The sequence below is a fragment of the Thermobia domestica genome, chromosome 1 (assembly GCF_964235325.1).
Source record: "Thermobia domestica chromosome 1, izTheDome1.hap1.1, whole genome shotgun sequence".
Taxonomy (NCBI): domain Eukaryota; kingdom Metazoa; phylum Arthropoda; class Insecta; order Zygentoma; family Lepismatidae; genus Thermobia; species Thermobia domestica.
The window spans coordinates 3,767,687-3,791,166 of NC_137454.1; the positions used below are offsets into that span (position 1 = coordinate 3,767,687).

Sequence of the window (23,480 nt, forward strand, 5' to 3'; positions counted from 1 at the left end):
ATGAGGGATTAAGGGTTTCGTATTTTCCTGAAAAAAAAAAAATGGTTGGGTGGGCCTCGGACCTCTCCAAACCTTTGATCACGAAAAATCAAACGTGCCAGTAACAGTATTTCAGATGTGTGTAAAGCACATGAAGAATTGCAACATAACTTTGTGTATGGACAACACGCAAAAAATAAACGAATACGGGATTTTTGTTCTACGGAGAAACGGTTTTAGGGGGGAAAAGGCCCACACCCGAAATTTTGAATGTTGACGTCCGAAAGGCAAGAAGTGAACCGGAGTGAATGAAAGTATGCACAGATATTGACGACGTAGAAGGAGGATACGGGTTTCCTATGTTTTTGGAAAAACGGTTCGGTGGGGCACGGACCCCTCCAAACATTTGATCACGAAAAACCTAAAGTGCTAGTAACAGTATGTCAGATGTGTGTAAAGGGCATGAAGAATTGCAACATAACTGCGTATGGACAATACGAAAAGATATAAACAAATACGGGTTTTTTATGTTCTGCATAAGAACGGTTTTAGGTTTCAAAAGCCCCCACCCAAAATTTTGAAATTTGACGCCCGAAAGGCAAGAAGAAATGAACCCAAGTGGATGAAATTGTCTACAGATACTGCAGACGTAAAATGAGGATTCCGGTATCATGTTTTCCTGGAGAAAACGGCTGGGTGAGGCACCGACCTCTCCAAACCTTTGATCACGAAAAATTAAAAGTGCTAGTAACAGTATGTCAGATGTGTGTAAAGGACATGTAGAATTGCAACATAACTTTGTGTATTAACAATAGGCAAAAAAAAACGAATAGGCGTTTTTTATTTTCGGGGGGAAAACGCTTTTTAGGGAAAAAGTCCCCGTCCAAAATTTTGGAATTTGACCCCGAAAGGCAAAATGAAGTGGACCGAAGTGGATGAAATGTGCACAAATATTGTAGAGGTAAGATGAGGGAATACGTGTTTCGTATTTTCCTCAAAGAAAAAAAACTGTTGAGTGGACAGAGGCGTTGAGTGGTTGAGAAGTAAACCGAAGCGAACGAAGTTGTATGTAGATATTGGATATGTAAGATATTGCCTTTCGTGTTTCACAAGTGTCGTGTCTTCATACGATTTCTTCAAATTTGGCAGATCAACTATACGCAAAAACATTATAGCGTATTTTATAGTATTTCAGGAGGCACGTTTAACCCTTAGAATGTTTATGCGCATAAACAAAAAGGCGTGACGATTTATTTCCAGTTTGCTCCTGTCTGCCAAATTTGAAGCAAAACTGATAGGGTTACTTCAGAAAGACGAAAGGGCTTATTTTACATAGGGTCTATACAGGGCGGTCGTGCATCAATGACGGAAAATTCGGGAGATGAATCTACAGGTAAAAACAAGCAAAAAATGTCATATGAACATTGGGAGAATGGGGCTTTGTTTGGACACTAGAGGCGTCTGAAATGTCGCCTTCCGAGGCGGCAATTTGCAATATCACAAGAAATTCAATAGAGAAAAATACGAATGTCAGGTCAAAAGATATCAAAGGAAACCCTATCCGAAGAATCCAATTATGCACAAATGATAGCGAAAGAGTGGCGGCGATAGAGGGGGCACAAAGAAAGTGAATGTAACATGGAGAAAAGTGAACAATTTACACTGAAAAATTGTAGGAGGGAATGTTACTTGAAACATGCAGCAACAAATGTTAGTGAACAAAGGCAACAATTTCTACGCTGTAGGGCACTATGGGAGGCGGAATGTAGGAATAAAGTATCTTTGTAACGGAGAGAAATAAGAATGTCGAGTCAAAAGATATCAAAGGAAACCCCATCCGAAGAATCCAATTATGCGCACGTACTGCGGAACAGTACTACAAAGAAACTGTTAAACACTCTTAGTGTTGATACGTGCAAATCGTACAAAACTCGTACGGAAGATGAGGCCCAGTGTACTGTAAAAACAAGAGGTATTGTACTTACCGTGGTCAACATAATGCTGTCTTATAGAAGGTGTTCAATATGTCCTCCTTGTTCTTCGAGACAGACAGTTACATGATTGCGTAAGGATTCTCTGACTTTTGGCAATAACTCTGGAGTTTTCCGTAATGTAGCAAATGCAGTTCATACGCGCTAGCAAAGATTTTCAATGCCAAGCACGAGCTATGTATACACAAGACTCTTCATGTAACCCCACAGGAAAAAAGTCTAGGGTAATCAGGTCGGGTGAACGTGGGGGTCATACTCTTTTGCTTCTACGATCTACCTACCTGCGTTGAATTTTTTCGTTCAGATATGCACGAATAGTGGGACATGAATGGAAAGAACGCCATCATGCATAAACTACATATACTGCCGTGTCCTCAGTGGCACATCTTTAACTAGAATAGTTAGGCCATAGGTTAAAAACTGGATACACGATATTGCACGCGTTCAATCGCTGTGGTAAGAAGTGTTGTTTCACAACGTCGTCATCAATAATACCAACCAAAACACGGAATTGGAAACGCTGATGATGCTTCGTTTCTGCAATTGCATGCGGGTTGTTGGATGTCCATCGATGGTCATGGCGGACATTGGTGATGCCACCCCATATGAATGCCTCATTCGAGAACATCTGTGGTAGAACTTTTCTCAGCGTTTCATTCACTTTCTTTTTGCTCCTTGGGCCACCACTGCTTTGCCATTACTTATGCATAATTGGATTCTTCGGATAGGTATTCCTTTGTAATCTTCTTACCCGACATTCCTATTTCTGTCCGTTGTACAGATACTGCATTTCTACATTCCGCCTCCCATAGTGTCCCTACAGCGTACCAATGTTGCCTTTGTTCACTAACATTTGTTGCTGCATGTTCCACCTAATATTCCCTCCTACAGTTTGTCAGTGTAAATTGTTCAGTTTTCTCCGCGTTGCATTCACTTCGTTTGTGCCCTCTGGCGCCGCCACTGTTCCGCCATAACTTATGCATAACTGAATTGTTTGAACTGGGTTTCCTTTGCCAACTTTTGACCCGACATTCCTATTTCTTTCCGTTACAAAGATACTGTATTTCTACATTCCGCCTCCCATAGTGTCCCTACAGCGTAGCCATTGTTGCCCTCGTTCATTAACATTTGTTGTTGCATGTTGCAAGTAACATCCCCTCCTACAATTTGTCAGTGTAAATTGTGCACTTTTCTCCATGTTACATTCACTTTCTTTGTGCCCCCTCTAACGCCACCACTCTTTCGCCATCACTTATGCATAATTGGATTCATCGGATGGGTTTCCTTTGATATCTTTTGACTCGACATTCGTATTTCTTTCCGTTCTTGTGATATTGCAAATTGCCGCCTTGGAAGGTGACATTTCAGACGCCTCTAGCGTCCAAACGAAGCCGCATTTACCCAATGTTCATATGACATTTTTTGCTTGCTTTTCCCTGTAGATTCATCTCCCGAATTTTCCGTCATTGATGCACGACCACCCTGCATAATATCTACACAAAATCATTTCCTTCGGTCCACTCCTTCCTTCGGTATTACGGTATTACTAATTCTTTTTTCGGATGGGGCTAGACCCCAACATTGTTTTTCCGCAAAAATTAAAACACGATTCATTTATTGTTTTGCAAATAGTCCCAATACGAAGTTTCGTTGCAATTTTCCATATTGTTTAGGGACTTCTGATGTATGCGTATTTTTATCCTCGTCACCAAAAGTACCGTTACATCGCCGTGACGGGTATATTACCTCGCGGTACTACAAGGAAGGGATAGTTGTATAAGAATTTGTGATTAATTATGAAGAGTTTTTATTTTGACTAGTGAATTACCATAGGTATAGGGAGTAAAGACACAAATTTGAAGCATCAGTGCACTGTCATCTCTGTAAAGATTCGTATTCCCAGCTTTTCTATTTATTGTTTTATATGTTAAGTTAAACACCACAACATGTATCACTGATATCGTAGATCGTATTGTTTTTTTTTTTTTTTTTTTTTTTTTGTAAATCGTGTCTGTAACGTGTTGTCAAAACTTTTATCTTCAGACATGATGTAGAGAGAAGAGAAAGAGATACATTTGCAATATATGTATATGTGACTTATTAAATAAGTGTAGGAATTACGTAGTTAAAGGACACGTAAGACAGCGAAAAGGAGATATAGAAGTCTGAACTTTTAGAAACGTCCTAGATAGGTGAAAATATTGTTAACAATTGCAAAAGATATCACGTAACTTATCTTTCTTTTCTTATATTCTAGTATCTTTTTTCACATCCAAACATCTCTATCCAGAATTACGGGATAAAAGTGAATAGAGAAACATTTCCATCTGAAGGATTAAATCAGAAAAAAATCCTTTCACTCGGAATAGTTTCGAACTCACAACCCTTGAATATATGAGTCAGCGCTCTAGCGATTGAGCTAACAACTGTTGTAAAAGACTCATTTCTACAACTACCCGTTGATGAATGGTGTGTATTAACCAAATTTGTCGAAATGAAATCTTTGAGTTTTACGTCCCGCGAATATGCCGGTTAGGCTAAAGGAGACGGAGATGATGATGAATAATGAATGAAATGGTGGAATGAAGAAAGTAGAAGGAAACGGGAGAACCCCGAGAAAACCCACACACACGGTGTTTGTCCACCACAAAGTTCACTTGGCGGGGTTGGGATCGAACCCGGGACCCCAAGCACCAGAAGTGAACGCTCTACCACTGAGCCACCGCGGCCAAACCAAGTTGGCCGAGATAATTGCTTCATATAGCTATTGCTATAATAATTATAATAATAATAATAATAAGAAGAAGAAGAAGAAGAAGTACAGAATTTTAAAAGGCGCATTTGTTAAAAGTTTGTATTGCGGAGTAAGTCCTAATATGAGATTTTAATAAATATAAATGTAAGTGTGGTTTATCCGTGCGTATTGCTCAAACTGCGCAACTCACTATCATAGTCCCATAAGGGTTGTGCGCGTATGATACAGCAGCCTTGCATATTCCTCCATTTGGAGGGAAAAGTATTGCTGTCTGAGAGCATCACTTAGAGAAACAACCACGAGATAAATCTGGAGAAATTTCATTCATGTTAAGTTCTAAGAGAGAAATTAATGCAAAGAAAACGAAAATAATAATACGCATCATGCAGAGACCGAAAAAGTATACAAAGCTAAACAAAATTGGAAAAAAGGAAAGAAGGAAAAGAAAGAGAAAAAGACATGGGAATAAATTAAATTTTAACACACAGTCTGGGTCTTTCCCCCTGCCCCTGGACCTGTCTTGGGTTTTCTTCCTTCATAGGATAAATCTCTTTCAGCACCGAACGCGAACATCATTTATAGTGTTTGATTCCCTGAAAGAAAATGTAATTCAGTCTATGGTGCGACTCGAACACAGAATTTTTACAACAACTGTTACACACGCTACCCACTTATCTACAGGTATACACGCTATATCAACTCCGTATAAATCAGCTATTACACGCGCTGTTATCAAACGTGTTAAATCAGTCATTGTCAGTGAGTTGGTGGGGTATGACACACGCTTTTTCTCCACCACAAAGTTCACTTCGAGAGGGCTGGGATCGAACCAGGGACCCCAAGCACCAGAGCTGAACGCTCTACCACTGAACCACCGCGGCTCAAGCTGTATTTAGAGGCTAACGCCTTTGAAAGAATCACCATTGATTTCAGCGATCGTGAAAACTATGGATTTGACACAAAATCGGCCAATTTCTAATATCATTACATGTCCTGGTAAATGCACTCCTCCCCTGAGAACCGTGGGTCGAATTAAAAAAAAAACGCTTCGTCCTAGTCTGGGGCCTGGACAAAAGTATCCGTGATCAAAATTTAGTAACTTTATGTCAACTCATCTGATCCCCAGGACGCACACAGACAGACACACAAGCAAACTCGTGCTTCATACACACAACAGATAGAACAAAGAGCGTTCTTTTGCACAGAACGTTGCTATGTTGCTTCCACCCAGTTAAGCCTTCTACTAAGTGCCGGAGGGCATTAGTCTTTTATACGTAAATACGTCTGTTGAATTTGCCTCTTCTATGGAATAATGGGTCGCGTGTACTCTTAGTATTAGCAATTTTGTTGTTATTGACCTTGAAGAACCAACAAATGTTTTTTCTTGAAGACACAAGTCGCTTTGTTCCGTGATGTTGATATACAGTAGAAATGACCTATGCATTACTCACCCGTTGTGAAATAGAAAGATTATGTTAATTTTATCTGAACATCCACAAATCTATTATAGCAAGAGGCCTTTCCACAACTACTTCCAATCTGGATTAAATTTCTCGGCTAACTTTTTGAATTATACACAAGAGTATCATTGATATGTTAGTGTTAATGATATTTATGGGACCAAGGACAGGTTTTAAACTTCCAAACTATGCTGTGCATAAAAGTAGGAAAAGTTCCAGAGCCCTGCGAACCCAGGCCCAAAGACCGGCCCGGCCTGGATGGATCTATATTCAGTGCCCGGCTCGACCCGATCCGGCCCGGCCCGAATCTCGAGCCGGGCACAAACGGGCCGGACACTAAACTGGCCGGGCACGAAAGAGCCGGGCTTTAAACGGACCGAGCATAGTTGATAAGCCAAGTCAATCCTTCAATATGCAATGGGAAATGAGAAATGTGTCGTCATAATATTGCAATGTCTATTTGTCCTCGAATAGGAAAATCGTGTGAAAGGTTACCCAAGGTTTTCTTTCTATGTCCCTATTCTGTCTGTATATTTGTTATCTGTGCTTGCTCTGTCCAGCCATGTTTATTATACAATAATACAGCTCATGAACGTAAAAGTCTTATACTACGCTCATTAGTGCATTACGAATAACAGAGAAGATATGTAAAACTGTTACACAGTATGTGATACTAATACTACAACTACTACAGCTGATACTACTATTACTATTACGAATCCTAGTGATAATTCCACTATTGCTGCCACTGCTACACTATTAATACTATCACTACTGTTATTACTCATTACTATACTAATGCGACAGCGAATACCACTACTGCTATTACTAGTAATACGAAAACAAAACAATGAAAACGAAATCTTTGAGTTTTACGTCCGACAGTTATGCCGGCTAGGCTAAAGGAGGCGGTGATGATGAGAGATAAATGAAATGGTGGGATGAATAAAGTGGGAGGAAACGGGAGAACGCCGAGAAATCCCCCACACGTTGTTTGTCCACCACAAAGTTCACTTGGCGAGAGCTGGCATCGAGCCAGGGACCCTATCCACTAGAGATGAACGTTCAACCACTGAGCCACCATTCCAGGAACACCTAATCGACCCTGGCATCTTGGTGATTTATTTGATCATTATATTTTGTTATATTTGTAGTATCATAATATAAACAATACAGAAAGATGTAACACTATTTGGTATTCGCCTTGCTAATTGAACATTACTACAAATTGTACTGATGTTGTGAGCGCGCCAGTTCACGGTTTTGGCCTCCGTGGTCTTATGGTAGCGTACCAAATTCTATTTTGTAGGTCAAGTACTTAACTTTATTTTACGTTCTTTAGGTAACTGCGGCTCAGGCCGTATGGATGATGAAGGGGTGAATTGGTGGAATGAAAACAGTGGGAGGAAGCGGGACCACCCCGGAAACTCCCAAGCACACGGTGTTTGTCCACCACAAAGCTCACATAGCACAAGCAGTGATTGATCCGACTACCTCTAGCACCTGATGTGAGTATTTTTCCTACTGAGCCAGCGTTGTCCCTCGTAGATCAAGCATCGGTTCACATTGTACGCAGACCGGCCATAATAACTAGCATTTCTCCATTTTATTCTGTACTTAGAAGGTAAATTCGGTACCACGAGATATTTCAACTCTGACGCGAAGTCGTAGCAGTTGTAGCAGTATTAGCAGTGGTCCTAGTAATAATAGTAAAAGTAGATGTAGTAATAGTGGTAGTATTACAGTACTTTGCAGTTTTGAATAAAGAGTCAGCTTCCCAAACACATTACGATTAGCATAGGCTGACAGTAAGACCGTACGATCACGGCAAAGGCAGGGGTAGTGGAGGACATTTAAGAAAAAGGCTGACAAGATTAGTTTACGATCCGTCTATCAGAGTGGCCGGGCCCGTTTCGGCCCTATAGCATTTGTGCTCGGCCGGGAATGTGCCTGATCCGGTTCGGCCCGGAATATGCCTGGCCCGGTTCGGCCCGGTTAGGGTCCGGTCCAGTTTGATATTATTTGAAACGGGCAGGCAGGGCCGGGACGGACATATTCTGTTCCGAACCAGGCGCTCCCGGCCCGTGCAGGGCTCTGCTGTCGACAGATACCAGAGCAAAGACAGTGATATAGAGAAATGGTTTTCTGCTATTGATTCTGCATCCAACGAAGAGGTTCAATCTTATCCGTTAACTCTATATTCAAACCAGAAGTGGTTCAAATTTGCAACTTGCGGTTCTAACATTTAACGGCAACACACAGAGAGAAGACTTTTTTGTAAACTATTGCGCATCTAGAGGCAACATATCATGGTCATCCACAATACTTTACTAAAATTGAAAAGGATTTAAATTTATTATTACTTCCGGTTTCAACAACAGTTTCAACTTTTATCGTCGTAGCATGAAACGGTAACATAGCGAGAACTGATTTTTGAAAACGAGTTACCATCTAGAGCCAATATCAAGAGTATCCAATATATTCTACCGAAACCACAAATGGTTGAAATTTACTATCATTTCCGGTTTCAATCTCTAATTTCCGCCTAGTAGAAATAGTAAATTCCTCAAGGTGTGGTCTTTTGCAATTAATTCAGTGTCCAAAGAATAGATTTTATTTCCTTCGTTAACCTTCTACTCAAACCGGAATTGGTTCAAATTAGCAATTTCCAGTTTGAACGTTTGTCAATATATAAAGAAGATGATAACGGATATTAAGAAGTGGTTTCTGCAAATGATTTAGAGTCTAAAGAGACATATCATGACTATCTACAATACTCCAATAAATTCGGCTGTAGTTAGAATTTACTATAACTGGTTTCAATAACAGTTTCAACGTTTATCGCTATAGAACGAAAACGGCAGCAGATAGCGAGAAGCAGTTTGAAGCAACAACATATAGTTACTATCCATATAACTATACCAAAGCTGGTAATTGTTCAAATTTACTAGTACTTTCGGTCCCAATACTGATTTCCGTAGAGCAAAAATGTTAAAAGATATTAAAAAGTAGCTTTTTCCAATCGATTCATCGTCTCAAGAATAGCTTCCTCCTTCTCCATGGCAGCTTTGATCAAAGCAGAATTTGTTAAAATTAGCCATATTCTGTTTGAACGTTCCTCGCCATAGAACGAAAACAGTAACAGATAGCTAGAACATCATTGTCCAAACGATTTAGCGTCTCAAGGCAATATACCATAACTATTGTCAACACCCTACCGGAACAGGAAGTGGTTCAAATTGACTATTACTTCTTATTTCAAGTCTTTTTTCCGTAGATCAAAACAATAGGATATACAAGGCTCGGCTTTTTTTTACGATCAACAGGAAGTGTTTCAAATTAACTATTATTTCCTATTTCAATTCTTGTTTCCAGGAATCAAAACAATAGGAGATATCAAGATACGGCTTTTTTACAATCAACTCAGGGCCGTAGGAAAGTGTTCCTCCAAGAGTTCAGCATCACTAGAATATTTTCCACCAATTGCTATTCAAATCAGATGTAGCTGAAGTTAGCCAAATACGGTTTCAACGTGAATTGCTACAAGTTTCTAATCTATGACTAAGTGTGTCAACTTGTTGCACATATTAGACGAGTTACGAGTACCAATACCAAACTAAAAGAAGTGAGTATCGTTTCACAGTGTGAAACGAAGATTTCCAATCTATATGAATTCAATAGTCAAACTTGAAGTAGTACTCTCATCTGTCACAAAAGAAAATGCATGTTTTTCGAGGGATAGTATCTTTCTATCACCTCTCGAAATAATTAAATGTTTTAAAGGACCAATCCCTAACCATAAATCGACAAATGTATTATCTTTCGTTTTGCAACTCAGACAAGATGCGATAGAAATATCGTAAACCTTAATAGAAAGAAAAAAAAACAGCTACGTTCTTTTACAAGCTTGAAACTTACGAATATTAGCAATATATATTTACAGAGTAGGGAGTTTCTACTATTATTCCGTAGTTCATTGGATCCGTACAGAACTACCACCCAGATGACCCGTGTTCGAAACTTCGTGCTTTGCTTGTGTTAAAAGAAAAAGATGATTACAATTGTAATTGAACTCAAAATCAAGTCAAGTTAGAGACGTGCACGAGACGAGTCGAGACAGAATTTTCCTGACAAAATTCGAGTCGAGACACAGCTTTTCCAATAGAGAAATATACATTTTTCGAGTCGAGATATTCCTTTTACAGCACATTCTCGAGACGAGACAGCCTCAAATCTTGTCTCGTTCGCATCCCTAAGTCAAGTCTATGATGGAGCTCAGGAAATCAGCACTTATAATTACTTTACTGTTAGGATAGAGCTGAGTTGATTCACTATGTTCTATGCTATCAAATGAAGTATAATAATTACATTGAAGTTTTCCAGACAAGATTATTGGCGTGGACAGCAAACTGTATAGCGAAAAGGAAGATAGATAGTGAAGGGTTAACTTTAAACGGCCCGCTCCAGTTGAAGTGCTTATACAGACACAGACATACAATGAATGACACGGAGAATCAGTAGTATTAGCAAATGCTAAAACAAATCTTATGCTCTTACTCACTTTCACTAACGTGTCTGCTCACTACGTACGCATCGTAAGTATATACACTAACATATAGCTACGAGAGAATATATAGGCCGAACTCAGATTTTGAGTACAGTGTCAAAAGTTCATTTCCGTAAACTGTAAAAGGCAGTGATGCTCAAGCAATAATAGTCCACTTATGTTCTATTAAATCCACTTGTTCTATTTATTGAATATTACAAATATTATGCAAACTTGCGAACTAAAATGATATATAACAAATTAAAACAAGGTGGTAATCGATACAAATGTAGAGGATGGATATGACATGCACGAGTATGATGGAGGAAGCTATTTGTTTACTTCTTGGCCAACCACTAAGAGCATTTATAAATCCATATCCTACTTTGTTATGCGGAATTAGTACATTCAATATTCACGAACGACGACGACCTGAAGAGTGAGGATACCGTTGCAAGTAACAACTGTAGTCATAATATTACAGTTAAACTAAGCAACGGTGAAAATAGTGGGGAAATTTGAATGACCAATATTGAACAGTTTACATCGCTCATTTTGAAATAAGGCTAGCAAATTAAACTTACAAGAAATTACAAAAATCAGTGAAATTTGGCGTTATACTAAGCATGGTTTTTCGGGGAAAAGCGAGGATCTCCGGTGGGGATACTTCAGTTGTTATCTTGTGGAGACAAATCCCCCTCATCCCCCCGGTAATTCGCACCCTGAAAACAAGGGTACCGTAATTAACGATATACAGTAAGGGTTAATATGAATAAACTGTGTTCTGATGAGCAGGCCTACTGTACTACTAGAAAATAGTTTGTTGATGGTATGTAATATTGGAGTTCTTTCAGATCAGTTTGCATATCCTGCGCTTCTCTATATTCTGTATTTTTAATTTTAAATAACAACATTGTTATTATTATATAATTAGTTTAACAGAATAATAATAAGCTGTCATTTTTTCTAATGCCTTGGGATGGGCACGAGTCGAGCTAAAACACGACTCGAATTCAAGTCAAGTTTCGAGTCGAATCAAAGGTAATTTTCTCGAATCGAGTTCCGAGACGACGAGTCAGTTTTTGACGTCGAGCCGTTTGATAAATGGCTCGCTCGTTCCGCTCGTTTTAGAAAGACTTCCAGATTTTTACACAGCATAGGTTGGAAGGTCATTTCTATATCAACTTCATGAATTAAAGGGCAACTTGTGTTCCTCGAAAGGCATTTGTTTTGTCCTTCAAAGTCAATAAAAGAATGAAAACGCTGACACTAGGAGTATTTTAAAATGCGACTCCCTACAACGATCTAACAGAATGCTGCCTCCGGCTGTTAATAAAAGGCTAACTAGCTGGAACTCGCTAGTATAGTAGCAACGTTCTATGCCAAACAACCATGTGTTGTGTAAGAAATGCTAGGGGTTGTTCTGTCCATGCGAGCCGACTACGTGGAGCTCTCTGGCTCCAGCACTCACACAAATAATCTTGTCTGGGCGCTGCAGGCAAGGTTTTTAGGTTCATAGAAACATAATAAAATAAATATTTCTCACTTGCTACTATCAAAAAATAAACAATTAAAACATCGAGATGGAAGTTAAAATTTCTAACCTCTAAAGCATAATTGTTTGTTTCAAGTTTGTTTCTGAAAAGGCGACCAAAAAAACACATTAAATTAGTCACTTTATACTTTATGTCCGCAACAAAATCCTTGCAATTTCTTTATGCAATAACAATAAAAGTTTTTTCTTTTATGATGATTTTTTCATTTTAATTTGTATGAATGTAGTATTTTCTTTTAGTAACGTATTGATAATATCACTGCTTCTTGCACTTATTGTGCATCATGTAAGTTGTTGAAAATATACACTAAATATCACGATTGTATATGCTAGGAATATGCATTACAGTAATTAAACTTGATCACGGGTTTAAACCTGCTTCTTTACGTTTAAGTGAGCCGTGTTACCGACTGAGGTAGGACAGCCCCAACTTATATTACCGGTATATTATACTTTATCACAGCACAGCCCTTTATGACAGCGTTCATAAAAGATTTTAACTGAAAAGAAATCAATCAAATATATATATATATATATATATATATATATATATATATATATCGAGACTCCCCTGAAAACATATAACACGCCCCGCCATTGATATGCACCTACATACATTTTGGAAAGTTGGCACCGTTGGTTCTATCTGTTGTGTTTGAAATCAGTGTTTCTTTCAGAAACTATGTTCCCGGGGGGCACATTTCGTATTCCGGGGGAAACTTTTGATATTATTCTATTTATTATTATATTATACACGTATTATTTTGGTCTCTTCCGGGGGTACTCTCTCCGCTCCGGGCGAGCAGTGTCCTTTAAAAACACTTCTGGAAGAAAACTGTTTGAAATACAATTAATCTAATAAAAATAAAATAAAAAGTTTGTTTATGTATCTGTCTGTCTGTATGTATGTATCTAGGCATGAGCACGAGACAAGATTTGTGGCTGTCTGGTCTCGAAAATGTGCTGTAAAAGTGATGTCTCCACTCGAAAAATATATATTTCACTATTGGAAGAGCCGTGTCTCGACTCGAATTTTGTCAGGAAAATCCTGTCTCGACTCGTCTCGTGAGCATCCCTATATGTATCTGTGTGCTGCCTGGAGACCAGACGAGAGGACCGAGAGTTACCAAATTTTGGTGTCGGGTACCTTCATCAAGGCCCCAGATCAAGATGAAGCGTTCTTTAAAAAAAAATCGAACCAAGGGGTTTCAAGAGACATTTACAGGGACATGTAAAAGTAGTAGAAAATGACCGATATTACTGTAAAATTCATAGTTTTGGCGGTCTCTGAGATCAATGGTGAAACTCCGATTGCATTAACTTCCAAATTCACAGCATTTGGTTGCGGGTCGGGATACCGGAGGCGATACCCACACTTGTAAAAGTAATCCAAATTGACCAATATTAATGTCAAATCCATAGTTTTCCCACTCGCTGAAATCAACGGTGATACTACTACAGGCGTTGACTTCCAAATACAGCCACCATGCGAATAATGGGTTTTTCAGATAGTTATTAATATATGCAAGAAATAAAATATTAATAATAAATGGGAATAGATAGGAATACATTTTGAAAGAAAGAAACGAAAGTGTAAATATACATAACCATATCTGACTTTGGATAGTCTATCCTAAACAATAATCACTAATCTAATAAGAAGAAAGTAGACTTTGGTAAATTAACTTCGGTGTCATTTTTCGCGGGGTAGTATTGCACATTTAAAATATGAATATTTAGGGATGCGCACGAGTCGACATGTCTCGAATCTCCACTGGAATTCGAGTTGACACACTTCGAACCCCGTAAATCTTCCACTGATTACGGTTCAAATGATAAATTTGGACAAAAGGAATAACCAAATCAAATCAATTCACGAGGATCACTTTTCCTGCCCGTGAGTTGGCACTTTTGTGGGACATATGCTAAACTATTAGAATGTGGTTCCTGAGTCGGTACCAGAAAATACATAATTTTCTTTACAAATATCGATAATTCAAACTAAGTACTGATACCGGTACCATCATTCTAATATCAATTTTATAAAATTCATGCAGTTTTGTGTAGAAAGTAAAATGTTTAAATACTGAAGGGAAAACATTGCACAGAAACGTATGTTCAACATACTTGTTTGTATGTTGTGCAAAGTAACCCCACCAGTGAAACATTACAATTTCAACAATTACATCAAAGACCCATTATGCACACTAGTAGTCTACGAAACTGACTTAACATTGACGGAAATTCTTTTAAAATTTAGCGGTCTTTACAGTGACTGCTTTCCATACCAGTTCAACAACAAACCCTCCCGGTATTTAGAACTGATGCTGACCCCCAACATTAACGCGAAAACACCGTTACAGGTTCTATCTTACGGGGTAGTTGAAACTTCATGTTTACAGTTCATGGTTTTACCGACAGAGGACTGTGAAACTCTTTTCATATTTTGTAGGTAGTAATGCCCGATGTGCAAAGTAACCCCTTGTCACGGTAGCTAGTAACAACTAGTGATGGGTAAATTCCCGGGAAGATATTTTTAGGGAATATTCCCGAGAAGATTCCCAAAATGGGAATTTATCCGAGAATTTATGTACAATCAGAAAGAAAATTGTATTCTATTACTATATATTATGATTTCAAAGTTGAATTAATTTTTATATCACAGCATATTATGACTGTTGTCCACAGAGGATTCTTTAAAATATATATTCTGAACGGTACTATGTTACTTTATTAACAGTTTATTATATTTAGAGAGTAGGCATAAATGCATATTTATTTACAATATGTTCTATCAATTAAATATGTGTGAAAAAATTATATAGTAAATTATATAGTAATATTTAAATTTATATGTAAGTGGATTTGCTCAACTTGACTCTATTACTGATATTATAACACTTTAAATTTATAAATGTTATAAACCAATTAGGTTGGGTAAATGCTAGAAGATACATGTCTCACCAATTTATCAACATTTGCGCATACATATTTATGTTCACAAAATTTGCAAGATACTTACTTATCTTTATATTTTAACACGTCACATTGCCTTACACGACCTTTGATTCTACCTATTTCTCGAAATACCATACGTTAATTCACATGTAAAAGAAGTCCGAGTACCTCTTCAGAAATTCGAGTCAGAGAGAGAGGAGACAGACCGACGTCTATTATTAATGGTGGTTCAGGGTTTATTAATAGTACTTCATCTCTATTTCTACATAATTCTAAATTACTTTACAAGATGGTCGTTTTTCATCATTTGTAAATTAATACTTTGCTAATTTTGGCTGTTCTTTAGCATTGGGGGCCAGTTTTACACCTACTTTTTTGCGATATTCTATTCCGATGCGGCTGTTTTATAGTTTCATACGTTAAATTACGTTACCAACGTTAAATTCAAACATCTTTGCAGACCGAGCGTTAGCGAATGAAGGCGGATTAGAGCCCCGCATGGCACGTTGTTTTCTATCTTTGATACCAACAATTCACGTTCTTTTCTCTCATAAATCACTTCCACTTACCTTACTGTTTTGTATAAATCCCCTAGTGCCCTAAAAAATGCGTTTGATTTGTTTTTTTTTTTGACTACTTGAACATCACTATCAACACATTTTTTCCGTAAATCATACTATTTTTTGCTAGCTTTGGCCCCCCAATACTAAACAATTACTTTACCTTTTAGTGAAAATGGAAATGGAACTTAAAAAATCATATTATTAGTTATATAAAGTACGTCAAATAATTTTAAATTTTTTAACCTCCAAATTCTTTAAAACCTAGAATTAAATCATAATATATTAAAACAAAGTAATTAGTCATATGGTTCTTAAAATTTGGAAAATAAAGTAAAGAAATGGAAATAAATTCCTTCCCGGAAATTTATAGGCCAGGGTAAAAAACTGGGAATATTCCCATTTTTTTTAAATTCCTTCCCACCGGGAATATTCCCACGGCCCATCACTAGTAACAACTGTAAGCGAAATGAAGTATCAAAATTCAATGTGGCAAATCATAACACGAAACTAGAAAAATGTTCGGGAATGAAGTAATCCATATAATTAAGAAGTTACGTCCATAATATATTGTGTTACTTTGGAACACAAATATACAAGCAAAGAAAGCATTTCAGGATGTTACCTATAAAATAATTACGAACGTACAAAAACGCATTCAACACGTAATTGATATGTTATCCTAAATACAGAATTTTGCGTATCCTCCTTTACCCACATTCTGCGTAATGCCCTAATCTACATAGCAATCTTATTTTTACCGGCCATCTAGCACATGCTGGTTAGCGTTGTTTTTACAATAATTTATATATCATATACGTTCACTAAGCCCCTATATTGAGAAATGGAGGTCCATACCCTAGAAATGATTCCTGGGAATGTAAAAACTCGACTTCCTTGAAAGAAATGAGTGCAGGTATGAAGTGGATTGATGTATGGACCTCTACAATTAATGAACATTCATTGTTGGTTAAAATATTTTTTATCTTGTATTTTGCTTATGTCTTTCGAAGCCCTCCGGAAAAATGAGACTAGACCCATTTGAGCTAAATCCTAAGTAAAAATACAAACGTCCATAGCTTTTGTTCCAATATAATACATTCCACGTTTAGATTTGGAAAATTTTAGGATAATTACCATTCTCACGATTTGTTATTTTACATAAGTATCAATATAAATAAACAATATCGTCGAGCACCCATATTTTAAATATGTGCAACAATTAGTTAAAAATATGTAATCAATAATAAAAAAAAATAATTATTTTATCAAGCTATGAACTACATAAAATTTGTATGAGTGGTATCGATCTTACTATTACTTCTATTTGGTATACAGCTAGTCTATGTGTGTCATGCCATTTCCAAATTGTAGGTTACCAACTTACGTTCGAGATATCTCGTATACCTAAATATTTCTCGTGAAGTATTGCTTTTAGCCAACAAAGTTTCCGAACGCATGTAACCGTATTATCAATCTGAACCAGTTAGTATATGCAAAATTGAACATTACCTTTCTGGCGGAACTGAATTTAAACTTTTTTTTGTTAATTGTTGGGAGTCATTAGAGTACGACGCGCAAGTCTCCTGAAGCACTATTTTTCTTAGCGTTTCTATATTACTTTCAAATGCAGGATCTTCTTCTACTGCTATTTCTGATTTCACCCTCTCAACGTTTAGTTTCACATCCAAAGAACACATAGCAGTATCCTTGTCCATTGTCTCCTCTCCTTCCGTTGTAGATAATATTAACTCTTTGTTGTCAGTCATCAGTTCGTAGGTCCACCCTTTCCCTTCGAGTGGATCTTCCTGAGGTAAGTCATAAGCAATTTCTTCTTTGCACATCAATTCCACCTTAAAAGACGCCTCACCAGCCATTGTGAATTGAAATATAATAAGAATTTTACACTGTTCTTATACTTCCCTTATATTTTATGTTACAAGTGTTAACGAAATGATTTACAAAAACGTTCACAACAGCGTTGCCAGACTCACAGTTCGGAATTATTCAAAACCTGATCGAAATTATGCTAGATTCGGTCAAATTATGCTAGATCCTCATAATTACTAATTCAGGAGTTTTAAAAGGAAAAAAAAAAAAAAACGAGGTTGAGATACGATAACGTAACTTAAAGTACGCAGAGCGCAAGAATGCGTGGATAGAACTCAATACTTCACGCAACAAAGCTTTAACTCAATAAACTAATGCAGTCGTTGCCAGACTCAATGGCGTATATATCGTATAAATGAATTCAAAGTGTTCGTTCACATATTTTGAAAGAAAATTACCTCGCAGCATAAGCGGAGTTGGGATTTGTCTGCTGGGGGGCAGATTTTTGGTTAGTCTCGGACCTTTCATTTCAGGAATAATGATGGTCATGAAGTCAGAAATAAAGATGGTGAAGTTGTCAAATGTTGGAAATTTTACAAAAAGAAAAAAAAAACTAAATATAATACGTGAGTATCTTACCTCAATTTCCGCAAACGTGGTTTTCGTTCGTCGTCGTGGATAAAAAAGAAAAACCTTCTCTTACAGGTAATGCTCCCCTTGATCTGCCTATCTTCTAGAAGATTCGACGTGATTTTTACACTGTCAGTCAGTCCTGTGCACAGGCTGGAGTCCAATATTATACACGTCCCAACTTCCTGCAGTACTAACTTCCAGTAGCTATAAAAATCACACCGGAGCACGTAATTATGTTCACTTCACTTACTATTTAAACTCATGATCTGTGTTAGACAGGCACACGATCTGTGTTGACCGCACTCTACGATAGTTGCATACGACTGCTTCCTACAGAGCAGCAACTTCCAGCGCACAGCACTCATACAGAACACGAACTGTAACTGTGTGTGTGTGCATATTCGCTACTACAACTGCCCTTACGTATTGTCACTAGAGGGCGTAAGGTAATACACGTCATTCACCCTGACGTCACTAAACGAAAACTTGATAAACAAAAGCACATAAAAAAAAGATCTGTATGTGCAACACTTTCCCTTGTTGACAAGTTTTCGTCAATACTATGATACATGGATAACAATATCAAAGTTACTTATATATATATATATATACAATTAATGTACAACTAACTATGTTCTAATTTACAAGGCCTATCTTGTTACAAAGGAATGCTAACCTATTTCTCATGAGAGGCTTTGTCAGCAAGTCTGCCAGCTGTTCTTGTGTTGAGATCTGGTTCACCCCTAATTCTTCTTGAGTCACCTTTTCGCGAATAAAGAACTGCTTGGTCTGAATATGTTTGGTCCTCTTGTGGAATTCCGGGTTCTCTGCAAGTCTCACCGCTGCGCTGTTATCGACTTGAATGACGGGCATCTTCTCCAGCTGTGTAATCTCTTGGAAAAGCCGTTTAGCCAGATGACTTCTTTCGCCGCCTCTGTAGCTGCTACTAATTCAGCTTCTGTGGTTGAGGTCGTTACCATACTTTGACGTTGACTCAACCAACTTATACTTCCTCCAGAATACAGCACAAAAACTCCCGTGGTTGACTTCCCTGTTTTCTCACAGCCAGCAAAGTCAGCATCACTGAAGCATTCAAGAATACCTGTATTCTTGTTAAGCTGATAAACAATTCCTAGCCCAACAGTACCTCTTATGTATCTAAATACACGTTTTAGTCTCATGACATCAGTGTCTGTAGGATGTTCAAGCGTTCTTGAAAGCACACTCACACTGTAGGCAATATCTGGTCTCGTACCTAGCATGAGATACATCAAACAACCCACTGCCTTGCGATAAGGATAGTCTTTGTTTACCTTTTCTTCTTCAGATGTTTTCATTTTAATAACAGGTGTTGTTACAGCTCTACACGCATCAGAATGGAACTTGTGAAGCAGTCTTTTGCTGTATGCTGTCTGATGTATCTTGATATCGCCATTGTCACGCCTCTCTATTTCCAATCCCAGGAAGTAGTGAGCCTCTTCTTGAACAGTTATCTTGAATTCGCTTTTCAGCGTCGCTAGGAATTCATTAACTTTTTCTTTGTTACTAAATGCGACCAGGCCGTCATCCACATAAAGAATTAAGAGTATTTTATCCGTATCTCTTTCCCGAATAAAAAGGCATGGATCAGCATCACTTTTCTTAAAACCCTGATTAAGCAAGAAATCACCAAACCGTCTGTTCCAACAACGGGATGGTTGCTTCAATGCGTACAGACTTCTCTTAAGTTTGCACACCTTTTCTGAGCCATCCTGGTACCCTTCTGGCTGCTTTATATATATTTCTTCTTCTAGATTTCCATAGAGAAAAGCTGTGGATACGTCGAATTGAAGTAGATGTAGTCCCTCATTCGCTGCTACACTCAACATTGCTCTTATTGTACCAAGTTTTGCCACTGGACTGAAAGTCTGCTTGTAGTCGATGTTTTTCTTCTGACTAAAACCTTTCGCCACTAGTCTCGCTTTGTATTTCTCAATGCTACCATCTGGGTTATTTTTAACCTTGTACACCCATTTACACGGAATTGCCTTTTTTCCTTGGGGTAAATCGCATAGTTCCCAGGTCTCATTCTCGCGCAACGACTCCATTTCCTTGTCCATTGCCTTCTTCCATTCAAAACTTTCTTTGCTTTGTATGGCTTCGTCATAGGAACTGGGACTGTCTAAGTCTTCTAACTAAGTCTAACTAACTAAGTCTAACTAAGTCTAAGTCTAACTAACTCTTCTACTGCCATCACATAATCGTCGTATTTTGCAGGTTTCTTCAGAGTCGCTCGGTCTCGCAACACTATGCCCTAACCATTAAGTTTCTCTTCCGTACTCGGCTTGGGAGACACTAGCGTCTATCTTCTTTCATTTTTGCCGATTCTTGCTTGACTATAGGTTTTGATATCTCTTCCGGTTCTCTACTCTGAACATCCCTTGTTCGTAGCTGTACTTCTTCTCTAGAAGTTTCTTCAAGTGTACTTTCTTTGAAAATGACGTCTCTGGAGATAATAACTCTTCTTTCTTCTTTAATCCAGACTCGACATGCTTCATCTCCATTGTAACCAATGAGATATCCTTGCTTGGCTTTCCTGTCCATCTTTCTTCTTTTTTTGTACTGGAATGTGCACGTAACACTTGCAACCGATCTGTCTCCTATGCTTAATCCTTGGTCTCTTCTGCTTCCAAAGTTCATATGGACTGACACCTTTTTGTGAAGATTTTCCGGTCCTGTTAAGAATGTAGATCGCTGTTGAGGCCATTTCTGCCCACATCTCTTGCGGAAATTGCACTTCTTGGTTAGAGTAAAGGAATGTTCTTGCCATTTCCACAATGGTTCTATTCTCACGCTCACTGCCCCCATTTTGTTCCGGTGTATAAGGCGCTGTGAACCGTTGATGGATGCCATACTCCTTCAGTATCTTCCGTACTTCGGTATTATCGAACTCTCCTCCGTTGTCGCCAAGAAACTCTCTAATGAATAAGAATAGAATAAGAATAAGAATAATTTATTGTCGTTAAACAACATGATGTTGTAATAGACAACGTCAAAATTTAAGTTTGCGTACATGTAATATTTACAATTTTAATTAATCAATACAATATTTTATATTTTACCTAGTACTACTTTTCTATTCTAATCCTGAAATTTCTTCCTGAAATTCTGAAATACTATATATACACTTTTCTAAGAGCCACTTTTTACAAAAACATTTAAAATTTTTAATCTCCATTTCTCTCACTCTGAGTGGCAACAGATTATACAATTTCATCCCTATATATTTATAACTATTTTGAGTTTTGCACAGCCGCACATGGGGAATATTTATTTCATTTTTGCGCCTTGTATTGTGTGAGTGAACACTACTTCGAGTAACATAATTTGTACAGTTTTCTTTGATATACATAAGGCACGATAATATGTACAAGGATGGGATGGTCATTATTCCAAAATCTTTAAAAAAATGTCTGCAAGATTCTCTCTCTGGAATTCCTGTTATCGTTCTTATCGCTCTTTTTTGCCACTTAAATACTGTTTGTGCCCCGGAAGAATTACCCCATAATAGTATGCCATACGAAAGATGAGAGTGAAAGAAAGCATAATATGCAGTGATTAATAGACTTTTACTTACAGATATTTTTAATTTACGTAACACATATACTGCCCTTGATAATTTTTTACAAAGTTGCATAGTATGCACATTCCAATTTAATTTTGTATCTAAGTATATCCCTAATAGATTAACTGAGGAGCATTCTTTTGTATCAGTTGTGGAGCTGCTGAGATGAAAGTATAACTTCTCTGTTTTATTATGATTCAAATGTAATTTATTGTGGAACAGCCAAACAGTAGATTTATCTATTGCTTTATTATTTTTTGTGTGTATTGCGTTGATATTATTATCTTTCGTTATAAATGTAGTGTCATCGGCATACATAACAGTGGTTTCTAATACGTAGTCAGGTAAATCGTTAATATATACCAGAAATAGAAAAGGTCCAATGACACTTCCCTGTGGCACTCCTGTTAATATATCAAGTACGTTTGACTGTTTATTTTGTACACACACAACTTGTTTTCTACTTTCAAGATAAGACCTGATCAATAGGAGCTCAGTTCCTCTGATCCCATAATACTGTAATTTCTGAATCAATATTTCATGTGAAACAGTATCAAAAGCCTTACTTAAATCTAATAATGTTGCGCAAGCGAATGAACTGTTTTCAAAGGCATCAATTATCTCAGATACAACTTTTTCAACAGCTTTAATTGTGGACATACCTTTCCGAAACCCATATTGTGCACAGTTAATGAGTTTGTTATTTTCAAAGTACAGAGTTAGTTGTTCTTTCATGCAATGTTCAATAATTTTTGATACAATTGGTACGAGAGATATTGGTCTATAGTTGCTGGGACAGTTTTTGTCCCCTTTTTTATGTATGGGAATAGTAACCGCAATCTTAAGACAATCTGGGAACACTCCTTCTACTAGTATCCAATTAATTAAGTGTGTAAGGGGTTCCACTATTACGTCTATGATGTTTTTAATTGTACTATTAGTAAACCCATAATAATCCTCGCTACCAGATGTCTTAAACTTGCGAACCACTGACAAAATTGCTTCAGGTGTTACGTTTGTCCATTTAAATGTCAAGTTACTAGTATGATTTCTACATGAACTTAGAATACTTTTAAAGTCTATAACACCGTTTTCTGTGGACTTAGGGATATTGCTTTTATTACCATTTACATACTTAGCACTACTTACAAAGAATTCATTAAAAGTGTCAGGGGATATTGATATTAAATCATTTTCTTTTCGTACCCCTATTTCCCTGTTTATAATTGTCCACCCTGCTTTACATTTATTTGTATGGTTTACAATAAAATTGTCGTTTGCCTTAATTTTTGCCGCACTTATTTCCTTTCTGTAGTGTCTTTTAGCTCTGATGTATTTTTCTTTTCCCACAGGACAGCCCGATTTAGCCCTATTGTACCAAGCAATGACAACCTTACGAAGCTCTGCTAGTTGCGGAGTGTACCAGTTACTAACATTTTGCTGTAATTTGTTTGTAGATAAGTTATAGCGTTTAAATTTTCTTGGACAACATTCGTTTAGGCATCGTGTTAAATTATACATAAAAAAATCACACGCTTCTACTACATTTTTACATCTGAAGAATATTTGCTGCCAGTCAATTTCTTTTAATTTATGTCTTAAACTACAG

The 23,480-nt window shown here is 37.5% G+C and overlaps 1 protein-coding gene across 1 annotated transcript in view; it reads right to left on the reverse strand.

Annotated features, from left to right (window-relative positions):
• LOC145683139 (uncharacterized) overlaps positions 1 to 17,831 on the reverse strand; it is a 34,844-nt gene extending 17,013 nt beyond the window's left edge. The window contains exon 1 of the mRNA XM_081754505.1: positions 17,317 to 17,831. Within this exon, the coding sequence (XP_081610631.1) occupies positions 17,317 to 17,681 (365 nt within the window). The 5' untranslated portion in view covers positions 17,682 to 17,831. The remainder of the gene's footprint in view (positions 1 to 17,316) is intronic.
• Positions 17,832 to 23,480: the final 5,649 nt, after the last annotated feature.